An 18657-nucleotide genomic window follows, 5' to 3' on the forward strand; every position below is an offset into this window, starting at 1 on the left:
TGGGCTGGAAAAAGACTGAAAGGTCTGGAATGGTACTGGATTGTCTAAGGTGCTTTTTAAGAATGAAACATGAGTTTTTAATGTTTTTACATTTTTTTTCTTCATGTTAGAACTTCTGCTGTAGCTGAAGAGTATGTTAACTCTTATGGGTAGATTTTATAAAGGTATTCTGATGGGAGATACTTATACACCTGGAGATGTCAGTGGGCTGCTCAATGGATTTGAATCAAATTAGACATTCAATTTCCCATTTTTTTTAATAAATTTGAGGTACTTTTTTTTTTTAGCCCCATGTATCTCCTCAGGCACTTTTAAAACTGCTTGAAGAAATCTGTCAGCACCATTTTCAGACTCCATTTGAAAAATGTGACCCTGACTTCTCCAGAGTGGTGCCCAACAGAGCATCTCTGTTAGAATGCAGAGTTCAGCCTACCTACACAAAGCAGTATGCTCCATTAACTTTAGAGAGGAAGACCAAGCACCTTTCCAAGAATTAATTAATCAGGGGTCTGGATGAAACACATTCCTGGGAGTCGAAAAACAAACACATTTTGCTTCACTCTCCATCCTTTTTTAGTGAAAAACTTAGCAATAAAACTCTTAAACTGAAATATGAGCATGTGTTCATTACTCCTGTTCTTACAGTCACAGGAAGGTCTATGAAGGCTGTGATGCCCTTTGCTTCTAAATCTTTGTTATAAAGGACCACTGGAAAGGAAAGTAAGGGTTTAATACAGCAACAAGAATGCATTTAGGAAATTTCAGCTCTGTCAGCAAGTCCTTTCTAAAATTCCTATTCTCTTGCAGGGTTTTTTGTCAAAGATGATTTTTATACAGGCACCTCTTATTCTGACAGTGTGAATATATGTAATGCTTATTACTTTTAAAATTAATTTTAAAAGTAATTGGTTTGAGGTGCTTGAGTGTGATGGTTTGGTTTGGAAGAGGTTCTTCGGCTGAGTTAGTTTTGTGGGGGGTTTTGTTATTTGGGTTTTTTATTGTTCATTTTAAGTAATTAGCAAGAATAGGGTAAGGAGGAATGAGGAAGGTTGTGTTGGGGGCTACAGTACTGATCCTGTGCTTATATGGATGTATGTAATTAGCACAACAATACTGTAACTATTTTAAGCAAGGCAATGCTCTTACTCTTTTACGCACCTCAGGACAAAACAGGAATTTTGGGTTCTTTGAGCCTGTGCCACTGAATACAGGCCAGGTGGTTAAAACTGTGCCAGATTCATAGCTGAGTATGTCTGCCGTGGTCCAGAATAGCAGTCATGGTCCCCAGGGCAATGCAAGCATAGCAGCAGTCATGGAGTGCCCAAAAGAATTCAAGAGGAGTACAGCCCAAAGGGAATTTGCAATTTTCCAATTACATTTGAAGATATGGTCATTTAGAAGATAGGATTCAGTTAGGTTGAAAATTAATCTTTTTCTGAAAGAAAAATAATTATGCTGAGTCACAAGGGGATCTATTGTTTAAATTATTTTGGTATTATTCAGTCTTTAAACAGTGACTTGTATCTATTTTTATCTATTTGCATTTGGATGCAAGCAAGTTCTCTTTTCTAGTAAGGTTCTGCCACTTTTCTTGTCACTAGTTCTAAATAGAGGAATGCTGAGAAACTTAGACCTGCTTGGAGTCTTTAATACACTGCTATCTGTCTGGTTTGGGTGTCCCCACATGCTGTGGCATAGTGTTTGGAATGTTCCAAAAGCTTCAGTTCTTTGCTTTTGATTAAAGGCTACCCCAGCTTTTAGACTCTACTGATATTAGCCATCTGCATTCTAACTAAGTAGAAAAGTTGAGTTTCTTTCTTGGGATGCCAGGGGGCTACCAGTGGCTTTAGAATTTATTTTCCATCCTGGTGCAACAACTTATTTGCGCATAATTTTTTCACCTCTTCCCCAAACCAGCATGCATTCCACTGCCAAAGGCAGTTCCTGACTCCAGTGAGGAGTTCTGAAGCAGCATTATTCATGCCCCTTGTGAAAGTATCACTTGTGGAGAGGAATGGTTTTAGTTTTCTGCAGGTAAATTCCTCATAAGTAATTCGTTTTATCTCTGGGGGTCTTGGGCTGTGGGAGAAGGCAAAGTTACTCATTTCAGCCCCAACTCTTTTGTGTGGTGAATTCTGACCAGAGTGGAGGAAGAGTGCCATAATTTAAAACAATTTCTGAACAGCTAAACCAAGTAAAAAAACTTTAATGCGTTTCTTTTTTCCTTCTTTTTCTTTCACAAAGGTATATAAGTACACAGCAATAAAGGTAATAGAAACAGATTTTTTTCTTTTAATGCTTTTGTAGCTAGAGTTCATCTGTCTACCTGAAATGAATAGGGATCCAAAGCTTTTCCATAGCTTCTTGGTTTATTAACCCTTTTTTGCAGGTGCAGATACACTGGAGTGAGTTCCATGGAATATTACTGTGTGTGATGGTCAGGAATATGATTTGAGCTGGCATTTCGTTTAGTTACCCAACTGAGCTGCCTTTAATTTAAATGTTATTGTGTGTAACCTTTGCTGAAATATTTTGTTGTCCTGCTTGACTGCCAGTCAGCCACTGGGGGCTTCACCCTGACTATTCACTGCAGCTTGTTTTCACTTATTTTGAGTATGGTGGTGTTGCTTATTTTAATATGCCAACAAGTGGAGAGTTTTTTTGCTTGTTTCTTTTAAATTTGAAATGTGGGTGTCAGGTTCTTCTGATCTATTGTACAGAAATTACTGAAGTTTGCAGGAGTGTGAAACCATTTATGAATAATTTTCTTTCATATATGGAGAGAACAAATCTTATTCTCAGTAAATAAAGAGCAGCAAAGTCAGGAGTCGATAACAGAACAGTCACTTAGTGCAGTCTGATGTGTGTGTGTGTGTCTCTTCATGGAAAGTGGTGTATATTAAAGTACGGAAAATATTTGTACAAGAAAAAATTTCTGTGAAATCCTATTATAAATGCTAGTATATCACACCCAGGAATATACTTGCCGGTGTTATGGTGAGTATTAAAAGACAGTTAAAAGACATGTATGTGAAAGTTAAAAGACATGTATGCGAACTTTGATAATTTTGAATTTGAAACTTTGCAGATGGAGTTTGTTAAGGCCTTAATATAAAAAGGCTGTGAATGTGGGAGTTTAGAAAAGCAGAGATGACTTTCCTTTGTGATGCAAACTTGGTGACCAGTGAGCTGGTTGCTCTGAGTCAAGCACAGAGCCTAGTTTGATTGTGGTTACTAAAAAAAGAAAAACATATACAGAGAAAAGAGTAAAGCCCTTTTATGGGTTCAGTGTGACCATGCCGACTCCTAGTGTCTGGAACCAGTGAATGTGCTGCACTGGCCCCGTGCCACAGGGCAGCCTTTATCTGTGCCCTGCAGGCACGAGGAGTTATTGTGCCACATGATTCATGGGTTGCCAACAGAGCAGGATTTATACAGAATGCATTGGAGCTGTTTATTATCAGCACAGGATGTGGGAAATTTAGGGGAGAAAAAAAGGGAGAGGAAAAAATACTGCTGTTAATACAATTGAGCTGCATAACTGGAAGTGGCTTTTGTTGTTGCTTTGCTATATGGAGGCAGTGCTGGAAGCAAACTGAGCATCTGCTCAGGAAGTTTGGTGTTCTTAAATGATGTTCACCAGGCACTGGTGCTTATCTTTACAGAGAAATATGCAAGACAAAATGGAAGCCAGCCTACAGATGTTCTTTCCTGGAAAGTGTAGTTTGCTGGGATGACACGGTGCTTATGTCTTTGGTGAAATGGAACAAGAATAGTAGCTCTGCCCTTGAGAGATCTTTAGCATCCACAACACAGTAGATGAACAAAAAGGTTAAACCATGAATAATTCTTTGTCATTTTTAAGATCACTTTTTAGCAGGGGAAAAAAAAAATCTTCCAGACTTCACTTGGATTTGTGGGGTTATGGTAGCTATAGTACTGGCAGGAGCTCTCTTGTGTGTAGGCAAGTGGAGTGCATGATTGTAAAATGATCATCAATACATGGCAAACCAGAAGAATCAACAGGAATTTTTTGGCCATAAGACTATTGCTACTTCTCATGATGCTGACATTTCCAGCTGCTGCTTCTTAATGTTGTCTTTGGAAGAACCAAGTTCCTGTGAATATATGTTATGGATAACTGGTATGGTATTTTTAAGTAGAAACTGAAGTTAGAAATAAAACGGGTTCTGTCATTTGGAAGAACTTGGAAGAGACATGTACCGAAAAGTAGTCCTTCAGCAGCTGTGTGCCTTTTCCCAAGGCTTCTACCAGCTGTGTTCACAAATAAAACTTAAAAAGAGGGAATGGTAATTTTTTTAAATGAAGGCATTTATTTGCATGAGTTTCCTTTTTATGTCTATAAAATAAAAAAGAGTAACTAACTTTTGTTTCATATGCCAGTGGTAAAACGTCATAATGACTTACATGAAAAGGAAACTTCTGCAGCAAACTTCATTATCAAATTCTTGGTAGTGAAGAGTGGAAAAGAGTAGAAGTTTGGCCTACCAGCAAAGAGAAGTTTCTGATCATGGGAGTCCAGAAATCCTGGAAAAATGCTTATGACATGTGATCCATACTGGTGCTGTCCAGGTTGAGGTGTTAAATACCAGCTTTCCTCAGCAGGGCTTTGTAGATCACTGTGTTCAGCTCCCTGTTAGGCAGGAAAAGTAATTCTCTCTTCCAGGAGAGAAATATCTCATGAGAAAATACACCTGGGTTGGCACATGGCTTTTGAAGAAAAGAAGGGTCTGGATGCTGAGTGTTGTGCAGTCTGACTTCCCTCTGACAGAGGCTGAAAATGCCATTCTTTGTCTTCTTGTGAGTCATGGTGAGGAATTAAGGGAAGTGCTGCCTCAGGAAGGACTGAGCAGCAGTTTCACTGTGGCAGCATGGAAGGAATTGCTGTGTGCTAAGGACAAAGATGCTAGGTAGAAAAATAAATTAGCAGTTGAATTAAATTGGGGTAGGGGAAACAAAAATTACCATGACAGAAATGAGAGGACAGGTGGAGCACAGAATTGATGTCCTGGCTCCAGCATCTTAGGTCCTCCATTCTGCAGGACAAAGGTATTTAGTTTTACATAGACATGGATGGCTTTTATGAGATGAATATTGACCAGAAAACAGCTTCCATAAATGTCTAGCTTTTGAGCTTGCTATTTCACACAACCTTCCTGCAGAGGTCTGAAAGTCTGTCACTCTTGTGTTTGCAAAACATTCTTCATGGGTTTCATTCAAGGGCTCTTGGTTTATTCTTACATACACAAGGGAAAAGGGAAGTATTGTTAACTCAGAGCAATCTTGAGAATTCTTGGGATTTTTGGGGACCTTCACATGCCCTGAAACTGTCCCTCTCAAGGTATTTGCAATTGTGGATTGCTCAAAGGTTTGTGGTAGAGAGTGGTACATAAATCACTGCCTTTCTGTGCCATGACATTTGTGTGGAAGGAGGAGAATTTTAAGCTGCAGTCTTTAAATCACACCTGTCATGCGCACTTTGTTAATCCTAACATAATCTTGAGCTGAAGCCTCACATGAAATTTAGATCAGTGCCGGGCCTTCCTTGCAAAAGAATGCTCAGCTATTATTTTTAAATGTGTACTTTCAAGTCCAAGCATGTTTTAGTTTTTGCAGGGAGTGATTACTGAAGATCATTAATGTGGGTTTTATTCCACTCTGATCTTTTCAAAACCAAAAGATAGACGGCAATAAAGAGCATTTTATTAATGGCGCTCTGATGAGGTCTGTGCTGACAGCTTTGGAGTTAAGGTTCTTGCAGCAGTATTAAATTAGGTATTATTTAAAGATCTTTAGTGCTTAAAGCTGAGCAGAGTGACTTAATGAAATCACAGACTGCAACAGAAAGAAATTATTCTCATTTAGTCCATGTCTATTGAAGGTGCATAAATAAACAATTGGTATACTTTGGTTTAACTGCTCATTTTCATTCTAGTACATCTGAATAAAATGGTTTTTAATGGTGTTAATATTTATGTGCAAATAGAGGAAATTGTAGCAAATTCTAGGAGATGTGTATGGGAATACTTATTGTGATTTTGCTGGTGTTTGGTTCTTTTTCAAGTTAAATTATTAGCTTCTTTGATTTTAAAAATATTTTTTTGATTTGCTAGCCAAAATATTGAAAAGCATTTTGACCCTTTTTATTCTTTCCTTTGTGAAATAAGCTAGAAGTGATTAATTTTGGCCAACTTTATGGACGTTTTAAAGGTGGAGAAAAGACTCAGGATTAATATCAAAATAATTCTGATGATACTGGTACTGTACAAAGTAATGACTATAATGGGGCATATATGTGAGAATGGGATTTTTCTGTCTTCAGAAAGATGTGATAAACTTTTATATGGGGTGTTTCAAATGATGTGTGTGAAACAGACACTGTCAGTCTCCCTTTAAGGTTATACTCTCTACTCATCTCCAGTGTTCATTGACCTCATTACATCCTCATATTTTGTTTGTAATTTTTCAGTGTGGCTGTTGCTGTTGTAGATGAGGACTTAGCCTCTTTATCTGTGGTATGACAAATAAAAGTCATAAATCTGTGTGTAGGAGGTGTTTTGGGTTGTGTTTTTGGGGTTGTATTTTTGGGGTTTGATTCTGAATCAACTTGTGCAATTCAGCTGCTGAATATGGCTTTTTTAACATTGGAAATTGAATAGGTTTTATTAGAAAACTGGGCATGTGACCCTTGGCATTCATGCTAAATTAGTTAATATCTTGAAATATTTCCTAGAATTAATTAGATAAAAATTAATGCATTTTTATCTAATGGAGTTTTGTCTTGCTTTTGATTTTTGTCAGAAGGACCCATCTGTAAGATGGCTGAGTTAGAGGACTCCTTTTGGAGGGCTTTTCCAACACTGATGATTCTATGATTCCACCATAATAGTAATATTGGATGCAATGTGGGTCTGCAATAATTTACAGAGAATTTATGGCATGAGTTGTACGATGTTCTGTGAATACAACATTATTTCACATATAAGCTCTTCCTTGTTGCATGTTTCTTTTTCCCTTTTAGTTGAGTTGTGGAAGGGGAAGCCTTTAAACATTAATTTTCTAGAACTACCATTATTCTGCCAGCACATAGGATGGTGTGCTATTGAGGATGCTATTTCACCAGCTGTCCTCATGCTGAGGAGGTTACCATATTTTCACATGTAAAGTTACTGTTCATATCATTCATCATGTGTTAAAATGGTTTTCTTTTACAAATAATGACTCCCTTTGTCAGGGAAGAAGGTTCTGCTCAGTGTGGAAGGAGTGAAGCTGCTCTGTACTTGGCTGAATTATGATACTTATAACTTGTGACCTGTGGCCTTATGATACATGAGGCTACCAACACATTTTTGGAGGCACAGACTATGTGGTTTATTAAGCGGATAGAATCTCTCTCACTGTTTTTCAGAGGTCCTTCCTCAAGATGTTGCATTATCTGTAGTGACCCATTTGAAGTTATGTAAATTTAGATTTGTCCATGGCAAAATGTATCTGTTCCTTTTGCTTTATTTAGAGAGAAATCAACTCTGTCATCTAATTTAGATTACATAAAATCCTTGCTGTGGGAATGTGCATGTGCTTTTTTCAACCCCTATTCTTGCGGTATAATGGAGAAAACATAGAAATTTTCAGAAGCACGAGCTTTCTTTAGTTCCTGAAGGAACCTTGGGCCAAGAAAAAAGTGCCTGTTTCCATCTTACATCAGCTTGTCTGATAACAGATCCTGTCTTTCCCAGAAAACAATGTCATGCTGAATTTCCAAATAAGAAGATGCAATACAAAAAGGAAGAAAGAATCTCTAAGTAATTTCTAGAAATAGAAGTGTGGTGGTCAAATTTCAGACCTAAGCAGCTTTGCCAACAATATTGTTCCTAATAGATCCTTTTATTTGCAGAAAAAGCATCACCGAAACAGTTCCCCCAAAAAAGGCCACTTTTCAGGTTCTGAAAGAACTCTTATTTTTTCTAAGTAGTGAAAATATTGAAATATATTTGACTCTCTGAGCCTTAGAATCTTTCTGCATTAATTCTGAAAGAGGCAAAATGATTGCTTAAAAACATACACCTAATGTCTTTATTCACACCTTGTGCTTCATAAGAATAAGAGTTTAATTACTTATCTCAGGCAGCTGTGACTACGAACTTTCCTGAGCCTGCTTATCAGTCTGAAAGTAGGGAGCTCATTACTTACCTGGTTTTAAGTAACATCTCTGCAAGAGCTTGATCATGCTTGTAGAACAGGATTACCATGTCTTGCAGATTGCAGTTGTGCTTTAAAAAAAGTAAAATTGACACTGTAGAGGAGGGAAAGGGTTTATCTTTGTGGGGCAGTTAAGCATGATGACGCATACTCTGGTGAGGAAAGCTGTTCTTCCTGTGAAAAGGCTTTGAGAGCAAAATCATGTGTGTTTAATGGGGATGTAGTCATGAATACAGTATCACTGATGGAAAAATGAACTTCTCTTCACACAAACCTGTGTCTGGTACAGGAGAGAGAAGGTACTGTGTGAAATCTGCTTTTTACCTTTGCTTGTAGGTACAAAGTTTCTTTTAGGTTGCTGCATAGTCAAATAGTCCCACAGAGATACTTGTTTCCAGTGATACCTCCTCCTTTCTTTAAAGCAGAAACTAATTTAGATTGTGGGACAGATGACACATTTGTCTGGAAACTTCTTCCAAAGCCAGCAGTGAATTTATTTGATAAATAAATAAATAAAACTCCTTTCAGTTTCTGATCTCAGAAGACAGGGAGCAAAGGGCAGAGCACTAGCAAAAACTATTTAAAGATAGCTGATCAGGAGGTTATGGGTTTTAGTGTTTGTGTACTTAAGAATTTAATTCTTGCTATGCAGGTTTAACTGTTTTAATTCAAGAAAGAATGCTTTCTCAAATGAAAAAAAAACCAATTGTACATTTTTTCTTTTTAGATAGCTTTAGAAATGTTTATATTTGGGTAGTTGGGAGTGTTTATATTTGGATAGCTGGCAACATTTATTTTCCCAGGATCTTCTGGAGGCTCCTCAGAGAAAATTCCTTGCTCCCCTCGAGCGTGGATTGTTAGAAATGCGGATGGAGTATGTGGGAGCCCTGGACAGAGCAGTAATTCTCATGAATTCTCATGCTGCAGTTCCACAGGCTGGGAGAGACATTCACTATGGAAGTGCAGCTATAATATTGCTAGAACAGACTTTTATGAATAAATAGATCCTGTCTATGAAGGCAAAGAAAACAGAGCTTGTAGGAAGCCCCGAATATTTTCCTACTCCCTCTCATCTGTCTAAAATATGCCTTCTGCCACAGTAAATCTGATGAGCAATTTTACCCCTAATTCTGTAAAAGAGAAGTGAAATCCTATCCATTAGGTAATGCTAGCACCAGACCTCAGCCTCAGCTGTTTTTTAAACATTATCACAAACTGTAAGAAGAAGAAAAGAAAAATCCTTCTTGGCAAATATAATTTTCTTTGCTTTTGTGGGTGTTTGTGTGAGAGTCCTTCAGCTTCTATGTGTTAGAGAAAAGTTTGGTGTGTGCAGAAATTTCCCTTAGTTCTCCTAAAAAAAAAGTGTTTGCCAGCTGGAACAATGCAAACAGGATGAAATAAAGCAGACTCTCAGTACATGCCTCTGTGCTTTTTGAATAACATGAAGTTTTTTGGGTGAACAAAGACTTAATATGTCAGAAACAGATTGTGTGAAGGAAAACACAGGTAAATTAGTTGTTCAAAGTGTAACATCGGACTGGAGCAGATGATGTGATTTGGGGAATGCAGAGCTTATGGTATGACAGTGTACTGGAAAAGCTCGGCTTATTATCCTAACAAAATGAAGTACAAGAGGGCATATGATTCCTTTCTCATTAATTCATCAGGAGACCAGTATGAGGAACAGAAAAGAATTACTTATCTAAGACACCATGTTGGCAGAAGGGCAAAGGAGTATAAACTTGCCATCAATAATGATGGGCTGTAGATTAGGAAACGACTCTGAACTATCATTGCAATCATGTGTTTTGAATGACCTTCCAGTCAGAAGAGAGGGAGAGGAAATTAAAATAATTTCAATGTGTAGTTAGAAAATGTTCACTTTAGAATCTAAAAATTTATGTTAAAAAGTTACCATAAAACATGGAGTGGGGGATCAAATCTTCAGTGTTTTTTGGGGGTGATCTTAAAACTATTGCTTGCTTCTATATTTGGTTAGTTTGGTACCTCACATAAAAATAACTCTTTCAAAATATTGAACTCAAGGCCCCCAGCTGGAAATGCACTCAGGTCTTCTTGGCACAGGGATAATACCAGCTCCTCAAGGGAACTTTGGAGGCTCATAGACTGCTCAAACAAGTTAAATTCTGAGTTCTTCATTTCAGCTTCTGCCATGAATCAGAAGACAGGGATATTTTGTGTAGAGTCTTGAAGGGTCTGGACTTGTTTAAGGCAGCAAGACTTTTTTTCTGTGTTTAATATGTGAATAACCTTTTGTCACTTGAGTAGATGTTGCAATCTGGTAAGGAACTGGAACACTTGGATATACCTCTACAAAATGAATAAAATCAATCTTGTTTCTTGTAACTGGTTCATCAGTGGAAATGGCATCATGTTTAATTTATACTAAGATTTCTTACTGCAACTTCTATGGTAATAGATGCAAATTATGAAACGTAGACTTTAGCATATTCAGAAAAGGCTGTTTATTCAGTAAATCAAAATATAGGATTTCAGTTTATTTTGTCAGATATTCACAGTCAAATTTTAAATTTTGCTGAAATTTTGAGGCAGAAGATCATGTTCTGGAAATTTTATTATGCCATTGAGCTCATCTGATCACTCCAGTAATACTTGCTTTAATTCATGTTGTCTGCCGTACACTGAAGCGAGGTGGAGCTGACCTGGGTGTTCATCAGACAACTGTAGGAGCTTTTTACCAGCTTGGGCTTGCATCCTCTCAAGTTTCCTATTTCCTTCATCACTCTAGATTGAGTATTTTTTGGGATATAATTTGTTAGAACATCTGGGTTTCTTTGGCTGCCATTAACTGCTGCCTTGTTTGGATTGTGGAGTCTGTCTCAGGGATTTTTGAATAGTGCCATTGCAGTAACTAGGCTGAGCTATTTGGATCTGGGAACACAGGTCCCCATTGGCTGGTCCATGTAAATGAAGAGCCAGAAGAGCTTAGGAATGCTCCATCTGTAGCTCGCTGACAGAAGTCAGAATTTGCCTTTTGTGAATTTTATTTCACAGTGGAAGAAAGCCGGGAAGAAGAGGCACCACAAACACTTTGAAGGGTATTTTTACTCTTCAAATTTTGCAGATTGTTCCCAGTATAAAACAGACTTCAACAGGATCATTCCTGGGAATTATTATGGGGAGGAGGCAAGGCTAACTGGCTGATTGTAACAGCTACAGACTTAAATGTGATTTTCTGTTCTATTTCATTAAAATTATAACTGACCAAATGCCTAGAATATTCAGTACCTGTTAAGACTTTAGAAGGCTACTTTGCATCATTGGGCTTCGTTCAAAAAAGCCTGAAAGATGGCAGAAAAAGCCTGTGACTCATTAGCTTGCTACCAGTGGTCATTGATTGCAAAAATTCAACTGCTTAAAAAAACCCCAGTGGATCTGTGCCAGTCAGCACTCATCACTGTGGGGCACTGGGGTGCCTGAGTGTCTCTGTCACAGTTATACATGTTTTTCTTTGTCACTTTTAATCTGTTGCATAACCTTACATGACAAAGCTTTCTCTGCAGAAAAAATGCTGTTTCAAATTGGTTAAAAAAATTGAATCCAGTCTCATGCTGTGTGCTGTGTTAAGAAGGTAAATAAACTCTTCCTTCCATTTTTTCGTTGCATACGCTAAAAACACATTAAAATTATTTAGATTTATGTTAAACTCAGTCTTTGCTTGGGGGATCTCGTGATTCTTCTCTTGTGCCTTGTGTTCTCTAGAAAGCACACAAAGATGCAGCCTGCACAGAGAAAGATACTGAGCTGTAGAGATATCTGAAAGAAAAGCAATTTATGAAGATTCCTTGGGACTGAGAAATATGTATTTTCTATTATCCTCACATTACATCTTGAGGAGTGTGCCTAGAGGTAGCACACAGTGTCAGTGCTGCCCAGTGAATGGTCTTGACTCTACGCTCTGCAAAAGAGTCGCATTCAAACGCTGCCTATGGAAAGGATGCACATAGTCCTGTCCTTCAGTTTGACCTTTTTGGATAAGTAAACAGGGGAAACTGTCAGTTGCTATACAGCAAGTAATAGGGGCATACATATTTTCCCTACTATGTGTAGTAGGAAATATATATATACACACACACATAGGCGTGCATATATATATATATTTTGTAAGTTTAAACTAATTAATATATAATAAAATTCATGCAGTTATTATAAAATGTTGCAGTAATTTGATATAGCTTATATTCCCTTTATTAGTTTTCATCTTTAATGAAGTTTTAACATTTATTAGTTTCTCTGCCTGTCAGGTTTTCCATTGGAACTGTAAAATCCCGCAATACCACGTGCATGTCCATTTTGAAAATATTTTCTCTTTAGTTTTATATGGACTGTTGGAAAAACTGATTGATTTTGTGGCAGAACCCCATAACAATTTTGGCGTTTTAGGCTCACCCAGCACAAACACATGAAGCTGCAATTTGTTTGACTGAGAAATTCCAAGGAGTCGTAACTCCTGGACTCTGATGGGTGTTGGTGCTGGCAGGCAGGCAGTGGTGGTGAGGATGGGGCTGGCTGCCTGTAACAGCTGCCTGTGCAGCTGCTTGGCTGTGTTAGCAGAGTTCAGTGCTCTTTTCCCAGCAGTGAGTACTGGAAGTCACTGGAAGCCCCTGCTGATTTGATGGAATAAATCCACAATAGCCAAGAGAAGGATCTAGCGTTATTTGTTTATGAAATTTGAGTGCATTCTGAACATGGCCTTTGATTGTGAACTGAAATGCAAAGGCTTTAATTAAAGGCAGGGTACCAACACTGAACCCTTTTGGCTCTGAGCCATTGCCTCCCCCTGGATGCAGTCTCTGTGTCACAAGGAACCTGGTTCTGTCCATGGCTACGACAAGAAGAGTCCAGCTAAAGCCACTCCATCATCTCTTCCCACCTAAGATTCTTCTCTACTCTTCTGCATCTTTCACTTGCACGAACCTTCATCACACTGCCCTTTTCCCAGTAGGTCCACAGGCCTCCACTGTGGTGTAAAAAGGTAACTGTATTGTTCTACAAACAAAATTACAGGAATGGATAAATGCCAAAACCTTTGCTGCATTTAGTCCAGGTCACAAGCTGTGTTTCTTGCGTGCCTTTGTGATCTCTCTGTGTCTGGGGAGGTAAAGCAGTAGTGGTGCTATTCCCTGCAAGCATGGTCTTACCCCGGTTGGGAATGAGCTCCTCACTCAGAGGTTTGCATTTTGCACAGGAAAACCTAGAGAGAGTAATGAGAAAACTGAAATTCTAACAGAGTAGTGGATGTTTGGGAATAAAATCTGACTTTCTGTTTGCATTTAGATTTTATAGTTGTTCTGGATGGGGCCAGAGGGGAAAAGTTGATTTATGACATGGTTTTAAAAAGTGTGGCAGTTTGTTTAATCAAGAAATACACTGGGAGGATATTTGACATTTCAAATCCTCTGTATTCATCTCCCATTTTTTCTCTTCCATTTTGTGGACTGGGACTAGAACTGACTTGTTTCTTATGTTTTATAAGTTTTTATGAGCTGACCTGATGTTTATAATGAGGCCTGTGTGCCCATCCCATAATGATACCCCAGTAATTGCAGCATTCAGAGAGTTTGTTCAGGAACTCAACCAACAGGCAACCTGATAGTGTTCAGACTGTACCACCCATGTATGTATTTACATACACATATGTGGCTTCTCTTTTGATAAATGTCAAATAGTAATACTGCTTCTGAAATTGCATATATTTGCACACACTTGGATCGAGGCATTAGATTTAATTTCAAACAAAATATACTTTGGGAAGAAGAGAGGTACAGTCTAATGTACAGTCTAATTTAAAGGGGTTAAAACCAAATGAAAACAAACAAACATAGCTGAACCAAAAAGTATTGCAAAATGCAGCAGAAGTTTTTTCTGTATTTTAAATCCATTTGAAATTCTGGAATATGCTTTTATTATATGGAAGACTCTAGGTTAGTCAGGTGTTTGCATCCCTTTCTGCTCCTGTGTTGGGTCAGAAAAGCTGAAATATGTTCTCCTGAATTGATATTTTATCCAGCAAAAGAAGGAATTAATATTCTTTGATTCTAAATTAATGTTGAATTTCTTTGATTACAGTATGTGTAAAAGAAACTTTAGCTTTCTATTGCTGTGAAATACAACGTAGAATCATATAAAGATGCATACACTGTTAAAAATATGAACTGCTGTTGGGTTACAAATACATAAGTAAATTATCAAAAGGAGTGTTAATTCTTACATTATTAGTTTATTTCTCTTGAATAAATAGCCATAATAATAATTAGAAAATATAAATACTTCAGTTGTTGGGCCAGATGTCACTTCTTTGAGGCTGGCACATAGAACAGCTTTTTAGCATCTTAAAATGACACAGCATTTTGGTTTGGTGTTGATACTCCATCTTTCTTTTAAGAAACAGATTGCTCTAAGTTATTTCCTCAGCTTCAAAGGGGAAAGATGGGTATCACCAACAAGAAAATGACAGTAATTTCATTTTCATTCAGGGCTTGAAGGATTTAAAGGTTAAATTTAGATAAAAATATCATGATTGAACATTTTATACTAGCTTTCTAGAACATTTTATACTAGATTTCCAAATGCTTTGGAGTTGCTAATGCATTAGTGTGGAAAATCGAAATGTGAAATTGCATCCCTGTGAGGACTCCCACAGATTTCTAAAATATGCTGTCCCTTAATAAATTAATTATAGCGTTTTTTTACTATCTCCAGGCTTTTGTGGAAAAAGCAAAGTTCTCACTGTAGGAAATCAAGGGATAAGAGCTGGCTGAGAAAAGCTGTGGTTCTGCTTTGTCAAGTCTTTGTGGTAGCCTTTATATTGGTGCTTTATAACAACATGTATTTAGAATAACAAACAGATAATTAAATTATCTTTACATTAAAGGAGTGTTTCTTTTTGTACACTAAATTGCAGCTAGAATAGAAGAATTGAGGGTCACTTTTGAGGGCATGGAAAAAAAATTAGTCTTTTGCAGAGAGATTTACAAAAGGGGTTTGATTATTCCTTGCCTTTTTTCCCCCCTCCCTTCTCTCAGGTCCGCACCAGTGTCCTACCTGATCACAAGGAACCAAGAGCAGATGTTGGGGTAAGCAATCATTTTCAGTAATTGATTTTTTTTTTTTTCCATCTCATTGGCAGGCACAAACACTCAGTGCTCAACAGGAGCTGAAAATCTTTTTTAATAGCGAAAGTTTTTGGTGGAATGAATAAAATAATCAAGGCAGGAGTGGTAGTCTCATGGATTGATGTAATCCCATTCACATATTTTTGAAAATCTCTTTTAACTGAAGCTATCCTGAGACCAGCACAACCCTTTAAAGTCCTTGCTAATATCATGCAAGCAGTCTGGATGGGAAGTAATTTTCTGAGAGGGCTAAAACCTCATGAGTAATATGGGCTCCTGGTGGGAGTGGGAAAGGTTGGTCCTGCTCGAGCTGAGTAAAAGAACAAAGCCCACCTGGTGCAGGAGTCAGATCTGTCTGCAAACATGGAAAACGCCTGGTGGTTTCAATTTTTTAGCCTAAGGGTTTGACTTTTCTGCCTTCCAAGGGCTTCCTTGGCATGGTTTTCAAGACTTCAGCTAGTGTTTGAAAAACCTGTAGCTTCGCAGCAAGTTCAATCTTAGTGAAATAATCAATGTGTTTTAGCTTTCCATATAGCTGTTACAGAGACTTTTCTCTTTGGCTAGTTGAGATTATTCATCAAACTACTCAAGGCGAGTATCTTAAGATTTCTGTCTGGAACACTATCAAAATTCCAAAGGAGCATTACTCTGCAATTAGCATTACAGCACAAATTTTGTTTTAAAGCCTCCTTTTCAAGCCTTTCCAAGTCATGTGGGCAAAGTTAAATTGGTTTGTAGACTGCCAGTTCAGGCCCCAGGGTGGACTATTGCTATCTAAATCAGTATAGAAAAAGTATTCTCCAGTTTGATATTAGACCCCTTGAACATTAGCATAACTCTCTTAATTTGGGTCATGGGATCATTTGAAATTTTATTTGATTTTGCACATAGCTCTGTGTTGTCAAGCAAAGCATTTCTTTTTTTCTAAATAAGCATATGAATATGAAACAGAGAACTAAGTAGAACATTTTAAGCCAATAAAATCATTCACCTTTAATTTCATGACACAGGAGAAGTAGATCTGATGCTCAGACATGTTTAGCGGGTACAATGACCAAAGCTCTTTGGCTTTATGAGAGAGCAGTGTAGTTGTCTCTTGGCCCTGGTCACTTGAGGATTCTGACTTAGGATTCTCAAATATATTTATGGTTCTATTTTGCTGCAGAAAGAAGCCCCAGGTGACCAAACCTTATATCAGTTTCATTCCAAATACCCCTCTTCCCTTTTCCAAGCAGCCAGGTTTCAAATACAAACACTCAAATGTCATGAAATGCCAGAATAAAGGCTGCTGTGGAGAGACAGTGCTGTGGAACGCGTTCTTGCAGTATGGAGAAGGATATGCTCTTGGGAGAAGATAAATAATCTGGGCTAAGTGTGTGTGACCACAGTTTTAGTGCAGAAACACTCTCACACTGACTCATCTAAAGGAAGACAGAACCACTTGTGTGTGCACTCCAGCAAGGCTGTGCATCGCCGTGTGTTGCACCTGGATGTCTTTTTTTGTAGAAGTGCCTTTAATTTTGGCATTGAAAACTAACTGTGCTCTTTGCTTGTGTGGCTGTATTATTTTTCTTCCTTTCTTCCTGTTCATCGCTTCCCAAATCCAATGTTTTTCCAGCCTTCCCTAGACTCTGAACTTGTGTCCTTTTTCCTTTGCTGCTTACATACTGCTTAGGAAATCTAAGGCTGTGCCATTGATGGGAACAAGGCATACCTCATGACTCAGTTTATTAAACTGCAGACATGCAGTTTGCAGTTTACTAACTGCACTGTTGGTGCTTGCCCAATTTCAGAGTTGGTTTTTGACCTGTATGTTGTATATGGAAGAAAACTTATCTTAGTGTAGAGCTTTATTGTTTGCATTCAAGCACACAACATCCTGCTGGCTTTCCTGAAAGAAAGCAGGCTGAAGGTTTTTTGTTTTGTTTTTTTTTTTTTTTTTACCAGAGAAGTAACTCTTCTCAGCAGTGACAAATTCTTTTCTGTTTTCCTTGAAGAGAACATTGCTCTCTGTAGGCAGTCTCTGTTGACTCAGAGCAACTTGATTCTTCTTTCATTTGTATAGCCAAGAATGTATATAATTTAGCCTGGAATTCTAATTTGCCATTCCAACAGTAAACTTAGTGTTATGTAAGAAAAACCAAACTTTCTGTGCTTCTTATTGTTTTATTGCTAAAAATTAAACATAATGTCGTGATCTTACAATTTATTTAGAGCTAGTGATGTTGTGTTGTACATTTGAAAGATAAATTGGTAGAAGATGGCTGTTAGTTTCTTGCCCATTGTTCCCAAGGCAAGAATACTACTGCTGGCCAAATTGACAAAATGGGATCTCAGCAGGATATGAGCAGAGGTTAAAAAATAGCCAAAGTGCAAAAGAAGATTTAACCCTTTTTCCTCTGTTTACTTTTTTATGTGTGAAGAGTGATTTTTAGAGAAGAAAAAGATACAGTGGTGTAGTCTAATTTAACTTTAGGCATTCTAGTTACATTAACACATTTCTCTGCAATTTTAATGAAGTGAATAAGTTCACCTTACAATGGAAATAGAAGAAAACACTACTTAAAACATTGCCAAGAACTAGAGAAATAAAACATTTCTATTAATAAACTTGTGCTGAACTCAATTTAAGAATGCCTTCCTAGCATATACATTCATATTTTGAATACATGGATGGTAGTGCCAATGGCTTGAGGAAAAACCATAACAAGAACAACTTTGGTAAAACACTGAAAACTTCGCACTTCTTGTAATCCAGAAATTAGAAAAATAGGAAGGAATATATGCAAAATGCAAATACTGGTACTGAATGAAAATCTTCCTGTGGCTGTACATCTTACAACCTGTTATTTTGTCAGGTTGTTAGACTGCTCTTAATGGAAAAGAGAAAGGTTCCTGCCCATAAAACCAAAGTTTTTAACAGTTTACTGATAATCATGCTGCACAAAAAAATTCTAGAGGATTAAGTATCAAACTGTTATATTGAAATGCAATATTTTTCTTGGTAGCAAAGAAAGATTTTCAAGTGTGAGAGCAAAGAAGTAACAAAAATGAATGAATATATTATCTTTTCTTTCTGCTTTGATTTGTAGCGAAGCTTCCTGGGCTGTGCAACTTTCAGAGTGGGTGATCTGGTAAAGTCAAAGGAGCAGCAGTTGACCCTCACTCTCAGGTAAGTGTTGTAAATCATGGTTTTTCTAACTACTAACCTTTGGCATTTCTCATCCAAAGAATGGCAGCAGAGATAGGGAAGGGTCTGCAGCACGAGTCAAACAAGGAA

General features: G+C 37.7%; 1 protein-coding gene across 1 annotated transcript in view; it reads left to right on the top strand.

Moving 5' to 3' along the window:
- Positions 1-18657, top strand: part of INPP4B (inositol polyphosphate-4-phosphatase type II B) — a 216900-nt gene that overhangs the window by 111421 nt on the left and 86822 nt on the right. The window contains exons 6-7 of the mRNA XM_059470523.1: positions 15288-15338; positions 18470-18549. Coding sequence (XP_059326506.1) covers positions 15288-15338; positions 18470-18549 — 131 coding nt within the window. The remainder of the gene's footprint in view (positions 1-15287; positions 15339-18469; positions 18550-18657) is intronic.

This window comes from Ammospiza nelsoni, chromosome 4, assembly GCF_027579445.1.
Source record: "Ammospiza nelsoni isolate bAmmNel1 chromosome 4, bAmmNel1.pri, whole genome shotgun sequence".
Lineage (NCBI taxonomy): Eukaryota > Metazoa > Chordata > Aves > Passeriformes > Passerellidae > Ammospiza > Ammospiza nelsoni.